At 51.8% G+C, this 19642-nt stretch overlaps 1 protein-coding gene across 2 annotated transcripts in view; it reads right to left on the bottom strand.

Moving 5' to 3' along the window:
* EFHD1 (EF-hand domain family member D1) overlaps positions 1-19413 on the bottom strand; it is a 36562-nt gene extending 17149 nt beyond the window's left edge. The window contains exon 1 of one of the 2 annotated variants that reach the window (XM_032480516.1): positions 18764-19413. In XM_032480516.1, the coding sequence (XP_032336407.1) occupies positions 18764-19059 (296 nt within the window). In that variant the 5' untranslated portion in view covers positions 19060-19413. The remainder of the gene's footprint in view (positions 1-18763) is intronic. The other variant, XM_006191139.3, reaches the window with a different exon arrangement.
* Positions 19414-19642: the final 229 nt, after the last annotated feature.

Here is a 19642-nt window from a genome sequence, read left to right as displayed (position 1 = left end):
ATATTTACACAATACACTACTCACAATTAAAAACAAAATGAAATTCTAACACATGCTACAACATGGATGAACCTTGACATTATGATAAGGTTGAAATAAGCCAGACACAAGAGGTCAAATGCTGCATAATTCCCCTTATTTGAAGTATCTAGAATTCATAGAGACGGAAAGTAGAACAGTAGTTACCAGGGACCAGGGGAAGGGCGGGTAGGAGTTGCTGTTTAATGGGTTTCAATCTGGGGTGAGGAAAAGGACAGTGGTGATGGTTATACGAGAATGTGAGTGTACATCGAACTGTACACCTAAATAAGATGGTAAATGACATGTGTTAAAAATGAAGTTAAACACAGTTAAAAATGAAACAAACAAACAAAACAGGCTTCTTCCCTATCTATCACCCCCACCCCCAACTCAACAAAAAACCTCACCATTGTTGGGAACCACACCACCACTCGCCAAGAAATGTAGCGTGTGGGCAACCAGAAATCTAACTCTGTGGGCTGGTGGTATTTTGTGGCCCATGTGGTCGTGCTGAGAATGAGGTCCCCCAGAGTGAACTGCTCCAGCCACAGTGGCTGACTCATGCCATCCCTCCCACCCAGAATGCACCCCTGCCTCTTGCTCCTCGGTGGCCGTTTCTGTGCCCTAGAGTTTGGGGAGCTGCCCCATTCCTCTCTGATCTCCATCAGCACCCACTGTCTGTCCTTTGGTCCTCAGCAGACGCCACGTCCTTAAGGCAGCTCTGTGCCCCCATTGGGCTCCCACTGCCTCCTTGCCTGGATCACATTGCAAGATACTAAAGGCCACAGACAAGACCTCTGGATGCCTGATGGTGAGCCGTGAGGAGCCTGAAGGACAAGACAGTGTTCCGGGTGTGGAAAGGAGAGAGGTGCTTCTGGGTTTCTAGGAAGTGGGCAGAGTATATGAATCACAGATGGACCAGCCCTGAATCTAGTATTATTAAGGGATGGTTTTTGAGCACTTAAAAAAGGAAGCAATGATTGCCATGGGCACCCTAAAAGTGATTCAGGGGTCAGCCTCATTTACTTGGTTTTTAACTTCTTTTTTTAAAAAACAGCTTTATCAAGACATAATTTACATACCATAAAATTTACTCTTTTAAACTGTACAATTCAGCTGTTTTTCTTTCCATATTCATAAGGCATATTCACAAGGTTGTGCAGCCATCATTACTACCTAGTTCCTCAACATTCTCATCACTCCTAAAAGAAATCCATACCCTGGAGCAGTCATTCTCCATTCTCCTCTCTCTAACCCCAGCCCCTGGCAACTACTGGTTTGCTTTCTGTCTCTATAGATTTGCCCATTCTGGACATTTATGAAATATATTCTATGTGACCTCTCATGTCTGGCTTCTTTCACTTAGCACAGCGTTTTCAAGTTCACCCATGTTGTAGCATATATCAATCAGTACTTTATTTTTTTTTTATTTATTGCTGAACAATATTCTGTTGTATAAATAGACCATATTTTGTTAAGCCATTCATCAGCTGATAGACATTTGAGTTGTTTCCACTCATGGCCGTTATGAATAATGCTGCTATAAACACTCAGGTCAAGTTTTTGTGTGGACGTATCTTCTCATTTCCCTTGGGTGTATATCCAAGACTAGAATTGCGGGGTATTATGCTCATCTGCTTTTGAAACAAGGTTGTCAGGCTGGTCCAACAGAAAACCGTGACTGACCTGTTGTCTCTGCCAGAGTCAGCAGGCTCCTCTATTAGACTTGTGGAAGCAAGATAAACATGAGTCAATGTCCATACAATTCAGTGGATCGCCAGTTAATTGTAGGGCCACCTAGGAAGGGTACTGACTATCAAATTTGCTGGTGACACAAAGCTGGGGCAGAATCTAAGCCCAAAAGATCTCGGCAAGCTGGCGATGTCCAGGGATAAAACAGAGCAAGGGAGAACACGAGGTCCTAAACATAGAATTATCATATGATACAGCAATTCCACTTCTGGGTATCCACCCAAAAGAACTGAAAGCAGGGCCTCGAACAGATATTGGCATTCCATGTATATAGCAGCATTATTCACAACAGCCAAACGCAGAAACCAACAAGTGACCATCAATTGATGAATGGATAAGCAAAATGTGGTATGTTCATACAGTGGAATATTATTCAGCCTTAAAAAGGAAAAAGATTCTGATACATGCCACAACGTGGATGAACCCTGAAGACATAATGCTAAGTGAAATAAGTCAGATACAAAAGGACAAATATGATTCCACTTACCTGACATACCTAGAACAGTCAAATTCACAGACAGAAAGTAGAATGGTGGTGGAGAAAGCCGGGGAATGGGGAGTTATTGTTTGACTGTGTTATTCGTAGCATAGTTACAGTTTTACAAGATGAAAAGAATTACGGAAATGGATGGTGGTGACGGCTGCACAACAATGAGAATGCACTTAATACCACTGCACTGTACACTGAAAAATGGTTCAAATGATACATTTGAAGTTATATACCCCTTACCACAACTTAAAAAAAGAAAAAGGCAAGGTCCTGAAACTAAGTCCTCCAAACTGACCTCTCAGGTACAAGTCTTGAGGGAAAAAGAGAACAGTGGCGTGTGTGATGACATTTGGAGATGGGTGATACCCCACTGAGTCCAGAGGGCAGCCAAAAACCCAGGGGGTGGAATAATGACAGCAAAAATGAAAAGTCCCAAATCCCAAATGAAGGGGACACAGTCCTCCCCACCCCATGACAGTCTGCTCCATTCCAGGCCAACCCCACACTTCGGGGGGCCTGGTCAGTGGGGGTACCTAGGAAGGAGAATGGACTTAAGATCCCATGCAAGGATGGAGTAGAAGGAATTGGAGTATTTGGCCCCAAGAAGCAAAGAGCCGCCTTCAGATTATGCATTTAAACTTCCCAGGAACACTCCCAGAGGATGGCCAGAGCTGGGCTCTGTGTGTGGACATGACAGAGACAAGCTCTAGCCAAGCACAGGGAAGAACTTTCTGGCAAAAACAGCTGGAACAAGACCTGAGGTGAGAAGAGCTCTTATAAACAGGCCAGAGGGATGGTGTCTGTTACAGGGAGTCCTACTCAAAGTAAACAGGCTTCTTTAGTGTGGAACTTTCCAGAGTCTTCCATATGGTCATGTAACCGAAACATACCAGAGGGAAACAGGACACAGATGCTTCTGACCACACCTCTGCACTTAGGGATTTTCCACTGCAGGAGGTGTGCCTTGGCAGCCTGGTGTTCCAAGGAAAACACTTTGGGAACCGCTTCTCAGAGCAAGTCTATATTAGAAGGGCAGCCCATCAAACAATGTTGAGTTTCTGAATTGAATGTCCTCTGCCTGCTGCTCACATATAGTGCACGTTCTGATGAGTCTGCAGAGGAGATGACGAAGCCCAGAAGGGGGATGCATTCAAGATGGGGAGCTTTGGGGGCAAAGGCAGAGTGTTAGGGTCTGAAAGCAGAGAGGAGAGAAGGAAAGTGAAAGGGGGAAGGGAGCAGTTGTAAAGAGGGGATGGGGCCCCAGGAATAGAAGAGGAACTGGGAAGAGATAAGAAAAGATCCGGGAACAAGGCAGGAATTTGTCCTCACCCAGCAGGGGAAGGAAGGGCTAGGGATCCCCGCTCACCGGAGCCCAGAGCTAGCACAGCTCCCCAACACAAAGAAAGGGCTGTCAAGATGGGGTCATAGGCCGGCAGGGGCTCAGAGACCTGGCCCCTGCGTTTCTCTGGGCTTCTGACTGAGAGGAGTCAAGAAGTTACGGAAAATCTCTTTCAGACCGTCAAGCCTGAAACATTCCCCAGGCCTAAAGAAACGGCAAATGTGTGGAAAAGGGTCTCGGCAAAGTCTGGGCGACAGATTAAAGGAATTCCAATTTCTTTAAATGGGCAGGAATTTGGGTCTGACCACTTTGGTGAGTATGTGCCTGGAAGCAGAAGCCCACCCTGCAGTGGGGCAAATCCCGGACAGAGGAAAGGGCCAAAGTTGTGGCTAGAGCAGGCCCATCGGCATCCTGCCGGGAGCACCAGTTTGGCGCAGGAATAAAGCCAGTGAGTGGACTGAGAGGGGACGTCTCCAAGGCGAGATGGACAGGGAAGAAAGGGGTCACGAGCCAGCCACCGCCTCCACTCCCAGGGACTCAGCAAAGACTGTGTCCCTTTGTTCCTGCCTGAAACACCAGCCAAGCGCCATAGTTAAGTCCTGGCCCGACTATAAAGTGACCACATTAGTGATGTCCTTGCCCCTCCCCATGGAACCGGGATTCATGATCCTAAAACTCATCCCTCTCTTGTTAAAGCGACTGTCTAGGAGGGCTTGTCCACAGCCGCTTCCCTCAGGGCCTGCATTTGCAAGACAGGCTGGAAAAATCTCCCAGGTCCGCCCTCATCATCCTACTGGTTTATCTGCTCCTCTCAAAGCACCTGACGACCATCCCTTTGATTCAAAGGGAATCAAAGCACCCAACAGCTACAACTGGTCTGCCTGGCATCTCACAGTTTATTGTCTCATATACGAATCCTTTCATCTTTACAATAGGCTTGTGAAGAATTAATGATTGCCGCCAGCCTTTATTGGTTATTGAGCTCCACCAAGTGCCAGCACTGTGCTGAATCGCCTCATTTAATTCAGGTGGTAATTAGTCACCCCACCTGACAGGTGTGAAAGCTGAAGTCGGCAGTGAGGCCTACTCCCGTGGATCAGAATGAACCCGGGATTGCCAAGCAGCTGCGTGGCTTGACGTGGGAGCAGGGAAGGCAGAAGTGATCGTTAACTGAACTTATGCTCTGTGCCCCTTAACTTGGTGCGGAGTCAGGGGATAGAGTGTATACACCATGTCCCAACACATAGACCACTAGTTAACTGTGAGATTCACACACTTTATACAATTCATATCTGAAGATTTTGGCAGACATAACAGGAGCCATGTTCTGAGTCCTGCATGTATGTGGATTCGATTTCGGTCTTGCAGTGTGGTGCCACCGACTACCCAGATATGCAAAATTACTCATTTTTGACTGAGAGAATACCAATGTCTCTCACACATTTGGAGAAACAGTCTTACCAGCCCAACCCTTCTAATAAATCTGATCTGATTTAACCTCTCAGCACTCCTCTGAGGGGTGGAGCACTGTTAGGCTGTTGAATAAACCAGGCCCATTGAGGTCAACCAGCCCAAGGTGGCTAGGCCCAGGGAGGTTAACCCCAGGGAGGTGGGAGGGGGGTCTCGAGCCCACAGCCCAACCCCAGGTCTGGGCAACACAGCCATCAGGGGTAGGATTTGGGGAAGAAAGATCTAATAGCAGGTCAGTCCTTACAGAATGCCAAGGTTGCGCCTCCAGTGACCATCAACAGAGATTAAGTCTAAGGCAGAGAGAAGTTTCCTGTTAAAAAGATAAAGGCCCTTCTGAAGGTTTTAGGACAATGACAACATCAACTATTGTATTCCATGATGGGTGTGGTTGAAGGAAGCTAGAGGTGAGAAACCCCAGCAGGGGCCCCCAGGGCTGGGCCACGGGCAAACCACTCACCCTCAGCCAGCTCAGAGCCCCTCTCCTCAAGCAACTGCAGTGTGAGGACCCCTCAGACAAGGCCATCTGCGAACAGGTGACCTTATACCAAACTTTTGGGCCTGTGGGAAAGATGAATGCGGTTGGGTTTGTTTTCTTCATTCTGGAAACCTCCTTTGCTTCCCCTCCCTGCTATGAAAATACAATCACATTCCTTGCAATTTGGAATCCAGCTCTGTGGAAAGGAGGCCACACCAGGAACAACCTGGCCAGCTCGGGCCCACCTGCGCTGCCCAGCTGGCAGGGCCACCTGCCAGGTGTGGGACCAGGCCCCAGGAGAACACGGGAGGGAGCACAGCCCGAGGCCCATCTGGGCCTTTCCTTCTCCCTATGAAACCTGGCTTAAGCAGCATCCTCCTCTCCCTATTTCAAACCATCAAAGTATTTGCTTTCCCCTGCCCCGCGCTGCCACCCTCTCTCCACCAACAGTTTATATCTTTAGAGCTTGCAGGCTTATTAGAGTTCCTTTAAGCTAGTGGCTCCTCCCCGTCCAACATCTTAGCTCCTTATACTAGTTTTTTTCTATAATTTAAAACTTAACCCAGATTTTTCTTATTAAAGGCAATCCAAGACATTAAAAAAAGTCATAATCCCCAAACCCCGCATCTTTCTGTTTCCTAGGGCTTCCTTCTAGTCCTCTGGACTGGTGAGCTTTTTCCATGTTTTTGCTTTAAAATATCCTCATTCCCTTCTGCTTCATGTATTCCAGGATCTGTTAGGGGGAGATTCGAGTCCCATGAGCACTGTGGATGGCCCTGCAGACACAGGCTTGGATTTAAACCCAGCCCTGCCATTTGCTTGGGAGAGAGGGGCTGGCGAGCCCTCTGCAGACTGACTATCACGAGAGCTGTCTGTGCCTTACAGAGTCACAGAGGGGCCGAAAGGAGATAACACGCCAGCACTGGCCCCTGGCACTCAGTAAGCAAGCACTGGGATGGAGCTATATTTAAGAGTAGTACCTGTCTGCAGCCATGAAGAGGAAGCAGCTTCCAGGGCTTCTGCTCCGAAGAGCTGCCCGCACCCAGCTGGGCCTCAGACAGCCTTTACCAGCTTTATCCTTCTGGGGGAAACCCAAATCCACAGGCTCCTGTGCGCCCCTTGTACTGAATTTCCAAGAAGTCCTTAGTGAGTGGCTCTCATTGCCCAGCCCAACCTGTGTGAGAGGATCAGATCGGCCTTCCAAGGGCCCACTCAAAAAGGTCTGTGACTTGACTGATTGGAGACATCACTGATGGTGGCACGGAGTGGAGTGAGGCAGGATGGGCTTAGATCCCTGAACACGGGGCCCACAACCATGTGTGCCTGTAACCTGGGAAAGTTCCTGGCCTGGCCAGAGGGGCCCAGGTAACCCCTAACCCTCACCCCACCAGAGGCCCGCCAGCAAGGGGACAGAGGCCAGTTTCCAATGTCTGCCCAGTGCTGGTCCGTGAATGGCTCGCTCTCTTGGCTCACACTGTGCAGAACCCCTGGGCTTTCTTGGTTTTCACTTCACCAGAATAATCCTGCTATCAAGGAAGAAAGAAGCGGGCCAGCCTTTGTCTGCCTGAGGCTCAGCCATCAGAAACTCCCCAGGGATCCCCAGGAGGTAGGGAAGTTCTCAGGAGGGTGGCAGGGCCCCAGAAAATGCCTTAGTCTCAGTGTTGCGGGGACCGCCTACCCCTCAGAACACCAGAACACCGGAACCTCCTGCTTTCCTTCAGAAAGGCCTTGTATGGCCTTTTCAAACAGACAGGCTCTGGTCTAAATGTGGTCCCCAGACCAGCAGCACCATAGTCACCCAGGATTGTCTGAAATGCAGAATTTCAGGTCCCTCCCCAGACCTGCTGAATTAGAACCTACATGTTCACAAGATCCCTGTGCTGCCCAGGCTCTTTCAAGCTGGAGAAGGGTGATGTAGCAGAATATCCCCAAAGCAAGTGGCCTTTCCCAGGGCCCTCCTGGCTCTCCTGTGGATGTCCCTACCCAGATGAGCATCAGAGCCCTCCATAGTCATAGGACTGTTATTACTCCTTCAGGCTTCCCTGCCTGCCCCTTCTGTGAGTGCCTGGTTTTCTGCCCTCTTTGTGGGTTCTCCCTAGCTGTCAAGTCATCTGCCCCTTCCTGCCTTCATTCCTACTTTGCTGCCTTCCACTTTGCTGCAGGCTAGGAAACCAGATCTCCAAGTGTGTTACAATCGCATGCAAAGTAAAAGCAAGCAGGCTCGGAGGAAGGGGGACTCTGAGGAATTAAGCACAAAGGCTTGAGCCCAGAGTCTGATTTCCAATCTGGCTGCTCCTAGCGGCCTTTGTGGGATGAACTCCCGGCTTGTTGAGTTCCATTCACTCACATACCACCTGGCTCATGTCTTCCTGGGGCCTCTCCGGAGCAGAAGGAAAGCACAAAGACCAGTCCCAGTGGGAAGGCAAAGAGGTACAAAGAAACAGTTGAGCTGTGATAAGGCCGGAATTGGGCAGAGCTGGAGCAGAGGGAGGTGGCTGGAACTAACAGGAGCCAAAGTTCAGAGCCATGGGAAGGAGCCCAGAGGTGCCAGGATGTCCCAGAAGGGGAGGTGGGGGGGCAGCTCCCATAAGGCATTCTGGAAGAGCTGTGTCTTCCTAAGGGCAACAGGGGAAACCCCCAAAGATTGTGAAACAGAGAAGTGACATCAATGGCTTTTGCAGAAAGGCCTCTCAGCTCACTGTGCAGGATGGATTTTGAGGGGGGTGGTGATGGAGAATGGAGTGAGCAGACTAAGGCAGTTGAGTGGCACACAGTAGTCCTCACTGGGGACAGATGCAGGGAGGGCGATGAGGTGGGAGTGGCACTGGATGCAGGTGAACACCAGCCTCACCTGTGCAGCCAGTACTGTGGGGACACAGTTCTGGCAAATATCCTTCTTTTTCTGGTAAGAGGCCAACATCTTTACAGGCTGCAGGAGCCCAGTTCCATACATGGTGTCTGGAAGTTCGTCAAGAAAGGGAGGGTGTCCAGACAGAGCGGAGGGGCCACCCCCCCCCCCATGAGAGAGTACCCAGCATGTGCTCAGTGCCCTGCAAGACAGCAGAGGGGGTGGCAGAGGCTGGCAGCTGCTACCCTGGCCTTCGAGACAAGCAGGGAAATCTGCTTCGTCCCAAATGCACGCAGTGGGAGTGCACTGCCCCAGCCAGGGACTGCCACGCGGATTCAGGAGAGAGGGCAGGGGTACACCAAGCTTCCCCCAGCCTTGTGCTCGCAAACTGGCTGCTGGAACTCAATATTGGAAAGGCCTCGAACTGGGAGGCTTCCGCTACATGCACATTCTCCTGCTGATGCCAGCAACCCAGTGTGGAAACGGAGCAAACCAGCCCCTGTGACCACCCCCCGAAAGGAACATGCCAGTAACAACCAGTTAGCAGGTCAGGAGTGCCAAGCGCTTCAGCCACAATGAGGGCACGAATGCCAAGAACCATTTGACCATGAAAGACCGGGTGGAGAAGAATGAGCCTTGGAAAACTTCTGACCCGGCAAACATAACAGGGAGCAGCCGGGTCTGCTGGAGCCTCGGTGTGCTCCTCCTGAGGGTAGCGGACAGCAGCGGCTGGAGTGTGCGCCCGGGATCCGGCTACATCCCGTGCTGTGTGTCCTTGGTGAGTTTCTGTCTGGGCAGTGTCCAGTTTTTCCAAGAGTAAAGGAAGGCAGATAAACTCTCAGCTTATCTGTAAGCTTATCACTAAGGGCTCACTTTTTCAGTTTTGGCTGATTCAGAGAAACTTCTCATTAAGAGAAAGATCCTAATCCTGGGGCCTTCCCTTGGTCCTTTTGAAATCAGGGTACCTGTGCTGGGTTTGGGTAAGTACAGGCAGCTGGGGACTCAGTTTCAAAACAGAGAATGGAGCATGTGGCTCTGGGAATTTAGAGTTGTCGGCGATCCATCCAGAAAGGAAGGAGAGAAGAAAGGGCGTCCCAGGGGAAGGCCCCCCTGAACACACCCTGATGGAGGCCATGGGAGGCCACAGGGACTCCTCCAATCAGGGGTGTTGAAATGAGCAAGAGTGGGTTCTTTGCTGTGAAGGTGCAGTAATGGGGCATCTCCCCTTAGCCCCCAACACCTCCCATGAAAGTCCCGAAGGACTGGAAAAGTAGGCTGGAGGTGCCCCTGGAAACCTAGTTCTCCTAGGAATTCCCTGGAGCCCTGTGGATTTCGGGGGACGGGTGGCCCCAAACAACCCCGGGTGTCCACACTTGGACTTGGTCAGGCCTGGTGCATCCCTGGCTGTGACTCACACCCACTCCACTCCCAAGCCCAGGAGTTGGGGGGAAAATGGCTGAGGGGAGGCTGTGAGGGAGGGGGAGGCCGGGGCCACAGGCCTGGCGGAAGTGGACTGTGGGAGGCTCGGCCATCCCTCCAAACAGAAAGGAAAAGCACCCGGGCTGCCAGCATCTTCATCCCCACCCCACTGCCTCCCTCTCGGCTAGCCCCTTTTCTGTGTCCTTCCTCTGGGCTGGCACCACCTTAAATCCAGCAGCCCTGCTGGGGGCCAGGACCTGTAGCTCCCTCAGTGGAAAGAACATGGGGCTGGCACCAGGGTGACCTAATTAAGGCTGTGACTGCACACCGAGTGGTCACATGATCTTGGGGACAACCTGAGAAGGTGGCCACTTTCCTTTTCCACATCTCACTTACAGGCATGTGCCCATGTGGCATGCGGTTGGTGGCACTGCTGGAGGGGACCATGCAACCCCACCGAAGGCTCCTATACCTAACAGCCCTGGGAGATGGGAAATTCCACTGGGGACGTAATTAGGGCCTCAGGGCAGCTTGAGAAGCAGAGCTCAGACCCTTCTACAGAAGTCAAGGTACCCCTGACCTGCCTGTGGCCCTAGGTCTGGCCCTGGGTCCCCCCCTGGGGTGGGCATGGGGACTGAAGAAAGAAGTTAGTCACACTCAACCACAAAGAGCTCTCTCTGCTTTCCCAGGGCAAACACAATGGAAGGGGATGGGACCCCCATAAGAATCAAGAATACTGACAGATTAGAAATTGGGGGTTATGAGAGAGAGGTTATATGGGCCCAATAGCTCAGTGAGAGAGGGGCCAGGCTAGGGTAACCAGCAAGAGAGAAGAATGCAATAGCCAGCTGTGACTGGCCTTAAGGGTCATTGTGAATAGTCTGAACTTTGTTCCATGGGCAATAGGGAGCTACTGAATGTTATATGTTGTCCCCATCCCACCAGGGCTTCTGAAGAGAGAAGCAAGGTCAATGTGTCACCAAGTTAGCTTTCCTTTTCCTTTTCATCTGGAGTTTTTAAGCCCTTCCTGACCACAGCCTGGCTCAAACACACCTCAGACCACCTCTCAGGGGAAGTAAAAACAAAGTAGCCCTTCTGAGGTTGCAGAATGTCACAGCAGGGGCTCCAGATGCAGGGCTCCAGCTGCCCAGCCCCCTTAGTAGGCAAGAGAAGCAGAGGCAGTACGTTGCTGCTACTCCAGGACTAATCTTCCAGAAGCAACTCAGGGGTCCTAGAGCTCCGGGCCCACTCCACGTCCACTTCTGCTTCTGCCTCGTTAGGACTCCTGAGTCCCCCTGGGGACTTAAAGTCTGCCCCAGTGAGTGAAACCCCAGGCCCTTTACAGAAGGAAAGGCCAAGAAGTGAGGAAGGGGACTGGGGAGACCAGAAGAGGTTCACAGGGCTTGAGATTCCCAAACAACCGCCTAGAACAGGGGCTGGCAAACTACAGCCTGCAGCAAACTCCCGCTCACCAGGTGTCGCTGGGACACGGCCACACCAGTTAGCGTAGGTTCCCTCACATGTTGTCTGTGGCTACTTGCCTTCACAACGGCAGAGTTGAGCAGTGGCAGCAGAGAAGCTAAGGCCCACAAGGCCAAATAGATTCACTAGCTCGCCCTTTATAGACCAGGCTGGCCCACCTCTAGCCCAGAAGGAACCTTAAAGGTCATACAGCCTATCCCCCAGCCTCCCAAAAGCTTTCCAACCCTTCCCTGCTGCAAACCTCTCACTCCATGAAGACAGACCACTCACCTTCCAATGGAACTCCAGACAAAGGGCTTACACCTTTGAGACAATTCTTTCCATTTCCCAACAACTCCAGACATGAGAAAGCTCTTTCTTCTCTACACTGAACCAAGGCTGTAGCTTCCTTTTGCTGCACCCTCATGGCCTGGCTTTTGCCCCTTGAGGTCGACTAGGTCCCCACCACATGTCAAGCTTCCAGCTCCTGTCCTCTGGCTCCAAGAACCTTGGCCCAAAGGCCTTTGATCCATCAAAGGCCTGAATCCCTTCCCAGTCCTGGCTAGCTGTTCCTCCCAGGTTGTATGCGGAAAGACCGCGACCCCTTGCCTTGAATGCAGCATCCTCACAGGGTCTGCTAGGCTACACGGGGTGTCTTGAACATGGGTGGTGGGTGGCTTTTCTGGGACTCGCTTCCTTCCATGACCAGCAGCATCATGTTAAATCCAATCCACTGTTAAATGTTTGTTGAGCTTCTCAAAGCAGAAACCCCCTCCAGATCAATCTGTATAATCCCAGTACCTAGCATGTTCTTCACCAAATCAATGAAAAAACTGAATGAATGAATGAATAGCTCCAAGACAGTAGGTGACAAAGAGGCTCGCCATCGTCATCATCCTGGTACCGCAGGAGCAGACGTTAGCAAACGTATGGACAGTGCTGGCCATGGGAGCCCAGGGGTGGGAGCTCTGGGGAAGGGGTCACAGAAAGTCTGTGCAACCTCGGAACTCAGGAAGGGTTCGCTAGGGGGCCTTGGGTCCATGCCTTGGTGGGTCAGTGAGCAAAGGTCAGGTTTCATCCTGCAGGATGGTATAATCCACACCCCAACAACTCAGGCATCCCTGTACCAAGGCCTGCCCAGGAGCTTCTAGGATTTAGGACCAGTGATGCCCTTCAATCACCAACACTCAAGGGACACAGAACAGGAGGAGGCTACTGAGGCTTGTTCTAGGAGGACTATATAATGAGGAGAAGGCCAAGCAGGTGCAAGTGTGAGCACACCTCTAGGCACATGTAAGCACGCAAGTGTGCATGTGATACACAGATATTCATGAAGCAGGAAGCTAACAGCAAGGATGTGCAAAACCTAGTGTGTGTGCTGAGCTCCTAAACTGAGTATCTCTTCCCTGAGTCACGGTCAAGCCTGGCAGCCACTAGCTCCCAAGACCCGATTCACTCCACACATCCTTAGAGACTCGCTGGCTCAGCCACGCCGAGAAACCATGCGTGATGTGGTCCAGGTACACCAGGCCCCCCCAATTCAATCAAAGAAGGTACTTCTATTTACTAGTCAGACTTGGGAGGAGGGGTGGGGGAGGCATTACAAAGCTGATAGTATAGAGTTCCCTGGACCTTACAGCTCTGAAAACAGGCACTTTAATTTTGCAAGGGAGAAAAGAAAAAGGCCCTTTTTTTTTTTTTTGCATAATGTAAGACTTTAATAAGTCACTCAAGTTCAAATTCTTATAACATTTGATGCTTTGCAATAAGGAAGGTAGAGGAGACGTCCCAGAGAGAGGAGGTGAGGAGCCGGGGATGAGGAAGAAAGAAACTCTTTGCAAAGATAAAACTGCCAGAAACCATGGAACCTCCTTCCAGCTCCATCAACACCACGTTCATCGCACACGCTGGGCAAATAAAACCAGTGCTTTAACCGTTCTAAGAACGAAAGATTTCCCAGTCACAGCGTCTCTCTGCCAGAGACCAAGGCCCTCAAACAGAAGCCAGCCTGAGTTCTGGCTGACTGCCCACCAGGAATTCAGACAAGCCTTGGGTTCTCTTGCCCCACCTTCAACCCAGAACAGTCAAAAGGTCCAAAATCCAGTGCAGGTGAGGGAATTTCAACTCTAAGGTGGACCATTTTGGGTGGAAGACACAATCAGAAGAGTCAGAAGCTCTCATCTTTCTCTAAGGGGTAAAAAAAGCACTTAACTTCCATTTATTTCCATCCGCCTTTCCTTGTCTTAAAGTCAATTCACTCGAAAGATACATATAGATCCCTCCCTCCAGCTCCCCAGTAAACCTCCTTAGCAGGGCCTCCTTCACCTCCTTGGCAAATCCCCAGCCCTCCAAGTTCACCGCCTTTCTCTCTCCCTCAGAGAAAAGACAGGGAGGAGAAAAAGAAACTGGGGGTAAGGGAGACAAGACTTGAGTTCCAGGACAGCCCCGCCTTCTTGGGGTTCAGTGGCGGGGGGAATCAGGTGCTGGCAGGGCGTCCATGACATCATTTCGGATGCTTAATAAAAAGGCAACTTTCCCATAGCCAAACGCTTCCTCTCCCCACCCTCTCTTCGGGGAACTGAAATACAAGCTCTTAGCACGCTGCAAAACCGTCACAGCTGCATTTTAAGTCCCTGTATTTGGGTCCTGCCTTTAACTGGCTGCCCTCATTGCCTCCCTTTGAAAGAGGCCTCTGGATAAGCCCAGGGTAATTAAAATTTCCTGTCTAACCTTGACCACTCCATCAGCTAGTATTACAGCCCTGGACACACAATGTAGAGTCAGTTTCTTCTGGGCCTTCTCACTCTTCGTTTAAATCAGGCCACTATTCTCTTGGCTCAGGCTATTCAGTAACATGCTGGGAAATGGAGAGGGAACTTTCTCCAGCCAGACTGGCTTCCCACGTTCATTAGAAAATTCTCCTTCTACAGCACACCAGGCTCATTTGTTACAGGTCCCAAAGATACAAAGACAGAAGACCTCCATTCCATCAAACCAACGTGCTCACAGGTTGGGAAGAGTCCAAGTTTTTTCGTTTTTTTTTTAAAACCTTGAAAAGGTAAGAAATCCTTGGGCAAAATACTTTCAAATAAGAACATCAGAGTTAAAAGATCAAAGCATGTTTTGCAGTATCTGCATGAATCTATATAGCCCCGAACCAAAAAAAAAAAAAGGGTGTACTTGGCTCCAGTCAAGTCAGGTTCCAAGTGAACTCCAAGGCAACATTAGAATCTGGATCTAGAAACTGATCAAAAGTGAAATGCTTTCTGAAAGTAAGTGCACTCCTGGCACAAGTCGGGGGTTTTCTGCTGGTTTCGTGTTTTTGTAGTTGGACAGCAACTCCATTTGAATTAGGACTGGGCTTTGGGAAGTTGGATTTCCCTTCTGTTGAGGGTGGGAATCATTCTGGCTTTGATTAAGTCTCAGACATTCCTAAATCACCTAAATAATCTAAAGTGGTTAAGACTCTGATATTCCTAAATCTGAGGGCCTCCTTGGAAGGGCCTCCCCCCAACCAGCACCCCACTCTTCCAGGAGGTAAGAAGACAGTCATGGTGCCACATGGACTGGGCACTTCTGTTCACTCTCAGTGACGGGTTGAATAGGGTTCCCCCAAAATTCATAGCCACCCAGAACTTCAGAATGTGATCCTATTTGGAAATAGGATCTTTGCAGATGTAATTAATTGAAATAAGAAGCCATACCGGATTAGGGTAAGCCCTAAGTCTAGCCACTGGTGTCTTTACAAGAAGGCCATGTGAAGACACACACACACACACACACACACACACACAAACACACACACACACACACACACACAGAGAACACCATGTGACTATCAAAACAGAGACTAGAGTGTTGTGTCTATAAGTCAGGGATGCCAAGGATTCCTGGCCACCACCAGAAGCTAGAAGAGTCATGGTCTGAACCCAGGAAGCCTGGCTCCAAGCACATGCTCTTAACAGCCTTGAAACACTGTGTCTGGAATGGATAAAATGTGGAAAGTCATTCAATGGACAATAAGTTGGTGTGTTACGTGTTCTTCGGGATTTTAAACATGTTTATGTTTTTTAGATTTATTTAAGCATAGAAACCAAAGGTGAAAGAAAAAGGGAGGAAGAGACACACTTCAAATGGGGGCAGATACCAACCAACTGCTGGCTGGATGGCACAGAGCCCAGGGAGTGGCAGGGGACCTGGTCTGACCTGATGACCATGGATACATCAGCACCCCTTCATGAGATGAGGGCTTTAGCCATTGAGCAGAGTCACTGCCACGTGCCAGGCATCGAGGACAAATGAGGACTAAAAGCAGAGCTGCGTCAGACATGTCCAGATGACAAAGTCTCCCAGATGGGATCTCCTGACCCTGGTGGGCAGGGAGAGCAAAGGTTCAGCTGCCTCCCAGGTGAGGAAACTGGGCAGAAGCATCCTGAGGGGAACCCCATCGAGCTCTGCTGGAGGAGGCTGAGTTTATGGAAGCTCAGGTCATCGGGGCCAAGGAATCTCTGTTTTTTACAGGATCGCAGGAAGGTATGGCAGGACAGGGAGGACTCTGGACATGGACTTGGGGCCTGAAGCCAAAGTGGGGGGATGGCCTTCAGCAGAAGGCCCCTTACGACACATGCCAACTCGTGGCCCTGTCCCCCACTCAGTTCTCTCAAAACCCTTGAAACAAACAGTCACACCCATTTTACAGATAAAAAGACAGAAGTGGTTAGCAACTTATCCACGATCACAGGTAAGGACCCTGGAATGAGGGGGCTGTGTCCCCACCGTCCCCAAACTCATGATGGATAATTGGGTCTTGATATCAGGTTTAAGGTGAGGGCCTTTCCAAACCACTGTAGGGGGAAGGCAGCATTCCCCTAGTGGCCCCTGCCCCTGGCAGGCCACAGCAGCTCCCTGGCTCTCATGGGAAGGTGGTAATTGTGCCCATTTTACCAACAAGAAACTAAGGCTTAGAGGAATGATGTAGCTTGCCCAGGGTCACAGGTCCCAGGCCCTGTCTGACCCTATGCCTGTGTGGCTCCCCTAGCCACACTGGTGTCTCCAGCCACCACTTGGCTGACTTTAATTGGAACAGCTTTGCCTCCCCTGCCTTCAAGGACACGGGGGACAATCCCCAGGAAGGTTCCTTTGCAGTAACTCATGCCTCAGATGCCATTCCCTGATGACAGGAGCTGCCAGTCCTGCCTCAGGACACTCATGGCTGACAGTGAACAAAGCAGCAGGCTTGAGTCTGCCCATGGTCAGGGTCCAGGATGGAGCTGTGAAGGTCCTTCACTGCCACCAGCACATATCCCCCTTCCTCAGCAAGAGCCCCTAGGTTTGCCTTCCCGGCTGTCAGTCCTTCTGCTGATCACTGCAGGGGTGGATCACGTGGCTCAGGCCTGGCCAATCAGAGCAGCGGATTCCCCTAGCCACAGACATTGGTTCAGAGCCAATAAGAAACAATAGTAAAGCTACAAAAGACACATACACAATAAGGCCTTTGCTGTGGTTACTCTTCCTACTGGATTTACTGGAGCTGCTGTGGCCGCACTGCCACCACGAGGGATAAGCCACTTGAAAATAAGGACAACACAGAGAGGCAGCGGGCTTAAGAAAAAGAAATTAAGTGCTGATTGCATCATTTGAGCTCCTAGATCCAGCCATACCTGACACCAGCTATCTTTTTTAGTTTTATGATCCCATTAATCCCCTTTTTGTTTATACCAATTTTGGTTGCAAGCAACAGAAAACTCAGCCTAGACTTCTGACTGACACAGTGGCTCTGGAGAAAGAAATACCATGCACAGGCTGGACTGCCAGCTCTGTGGGACCGCAGACCACACATTGCCTTCCCTTTAGCTTGACCCTGTTCCAGTATCTATTTCCACCCATGTCACTTTGCTTGGTCTCCTCTGACTGTGTGGACTCCCTTTATTGCTCTTAGGTAGCCAACAAACAAACTTCCTTTCAAAGATGATTCTGCAGAAAAAAATATTAGTAATAAAAATAAATGTAAGAAATGAGTGACCCCAAAAGCGATGGCGAGATGAAGGTGTCCAAGATGCCCTCTGAATCCAGCTGGCCTGGGAAGAACTGCTGGGACCTTGGAGCAGCCACTGAGGAGCAGTCTTCCCAGGAAAGGCATAACCCCAAATAAATACAAACCATTCACGCATTGCTTTTCTATCTCTGCCCCAGTCTCATTCTTCTGCCTCAGCTCAGCCTTCCTTAATGACCCAAATTAGACCTACTAGGTATTAAAACTAGAGAACAGTGTCTGGAAGCCAGGAAGCGGGAATCAGGGTGTCAGGGAAGTGGAGGAGATGCGGGGGTGCCGGGTATCAGCCTCTGCTGACCTCTGCCCGGGGCCTGGGGCTGGACAACAGCCCAGCCTCAGGAAGGGGGCCCAGGCTCTGGCCACACAGCGCCGGCCACAGCGCCTTTAAATAGAACCTCCACGCGGGAGGACAAACACATTCCAAGCGCTTTTAAAAACGCCCCAGGCATGACCTGGCCAGCGGCCTCCGCTCCCCCAGGCATTTTTCCGGTCTTGGCCCAATTCTGGAAATAATATTAATAGCTCGGTTAGGAGCTTACGGTGTGCAAAATACTTTATGGCCTTAAAAGGCAGGGACAATTACTTCCCCCACTCTGCAGATGAGGAAACTGAGGCCCAGGGAGCTCCCAGGCTCCAAGGACAACTTGGAGGCTCATTAAGCTGCCTCCACCGTCCGGGGTTGGGATTCGTTAGCAGCTCCCCCGCCCGGTGGGGCTGACAAGGCAGGACAGGAATAAGCCACCGCGGGACCAGCCACCAGCTGCCACGTCTGGTTCCTATGGGCGCCTCCTGCCCGAAAGGCAAGAAGGGGAAAAACAGACAAGGCGACGCCCCCAGGAGGCCCCTCAAACGCGCCAGCTCCAGGAAAGTACTGATCTTACAAAGAGTTTAACAAACTCCCTGTTCTCAGTCTGTTAGTACATCAAACCCCGCGCGGCAGCCAAGGATAAGTTTCCTCTTTTGTTTTAAAAGATAAAAGACAACGAGGCTAATTTCTCCCTCGGGAGATAAAGTTAAAGCTGGCAGGTGAGGCGCCCGGCGGCTCCGTTTCCTAGAAGTTGCGCCCTGGACCAACCTCGGAGCCAGGCGGCGGAGGGGGCGGGACCTGCCGTTGGGACCCGGGAACCCGGGAATCGGGGTCCCCTGACGGAGGGGAACCTCCAACCTGGGTCAGGGAAAGCTGTGGCTCCTGCTCGTGGTGTGCCAGCCCCACTGGATCCCTCCACCGCTCCGGGATCGCTCGGGGCGCGCGGGATCTGGGGGCGTTGGGTTAAGTGCTAAAGGCACGCCCGGAACCCCTGCACTATCCCATCCCGTCCCACCCAAGCGGGGTCCGGGACTCCCGATCAGAAAGGTCGACCCACCGCCCCCTCCTCCTTCCTCCCGGGCTCAGGGTCCTCGGGGGCGCACGGCGCAGGGCGGCGCAGGGCGCTCACAGTCTGAACATGCTCTCCAGGTCCTTGATGAGGCGGCGGCTAAACTCCGGGAACTCGGAGTAGGGGTGGAAGACCTTGCAGCGGCGGGGCCGCGCCGCGCCCTCGTTGATGTCCAACCGTCGGTTCAGCTGCGCGCTCAACTCGGCGTCGGCTCTGGCGGTGGGCACCCGGGCAAGTGGCTGCGGCTGGGACTCGGGAACGGAGGCGGCGCGGGGCGCAGGCTGGACACCGCCGTCCTCCGCCTCCTCCCACTGCAGTCGCCGCTGCAGCTTGCTTGCGAGCTCCTCACTGGCCATAGCCACAGTGGATTCGGGGACTCGGGGACGCGAGACCTGGCGGGGGGCCTGGGCGAGCAGCGCGCTCCTTGAGGGCTCGCGACAGTCCGACACTTCGCCAAGGCGGCGGGGACCCGGCGGTTGGGTGGAACCGGTGACGGGGGAGGGTGGCGGACGGGGCGGAGCCGCGGCTTTAAGGAGGCACTGGGGCTCAAGGACCGCCCGCCCCGCCAGAGGCCGCAGGTGTCTGCGCGCCCGGCGACGTGGACCCGCTCCCTACTCCCCCGAGCTCCGGATGGGGAGCCGAGGGCCTCCCCAAACCGGACGTAGATCCCCAGATCAACTCTGGCCCTACCGCCCGCTCCTCGGGAACCCGGGGACCCTGTGGTCCCTGGGGGAACGACCGCAGGAAAAAGTTTCACTACCGTTCCGTCGGGTGGTTTTTTCTCATCCCCCAGAAGTGCCCCGACTGGAGGCTTTCGCGACTCGGGACAAGCTGCTGGTGGGGGAAACCGAGCGCCCCCACGGCTGGGGGTGGCACCCACTGGTCTCGAGGGAGAGGGAGGCGCCCTCAGGGAGCGGAGGGAAGGAGGGAGCTGAGTTT

The sequence above is a fragment of the Camelus ferus genome, chromosome 5 (genome assembly GCF_009834535.1).
Source record: "Camelus ferus isolate YT-003-E chromosome 5, BCGSAC_Cfer_1.0, whole genome shotgun sequence".
In the NCBI taxonomy this organism is placed as follows: domain Eukaryota; kingdom Metazoa; phylum Chordata; class Mammalia; order Artiodactyla; family Camelidae; genus Camelus; species Camelus ferus.
The sequence above is the reverse complement of the archived record's forward strand: the minus strand, read 5'-3'. Positions and strand labels throughout refer to the sequence as shown.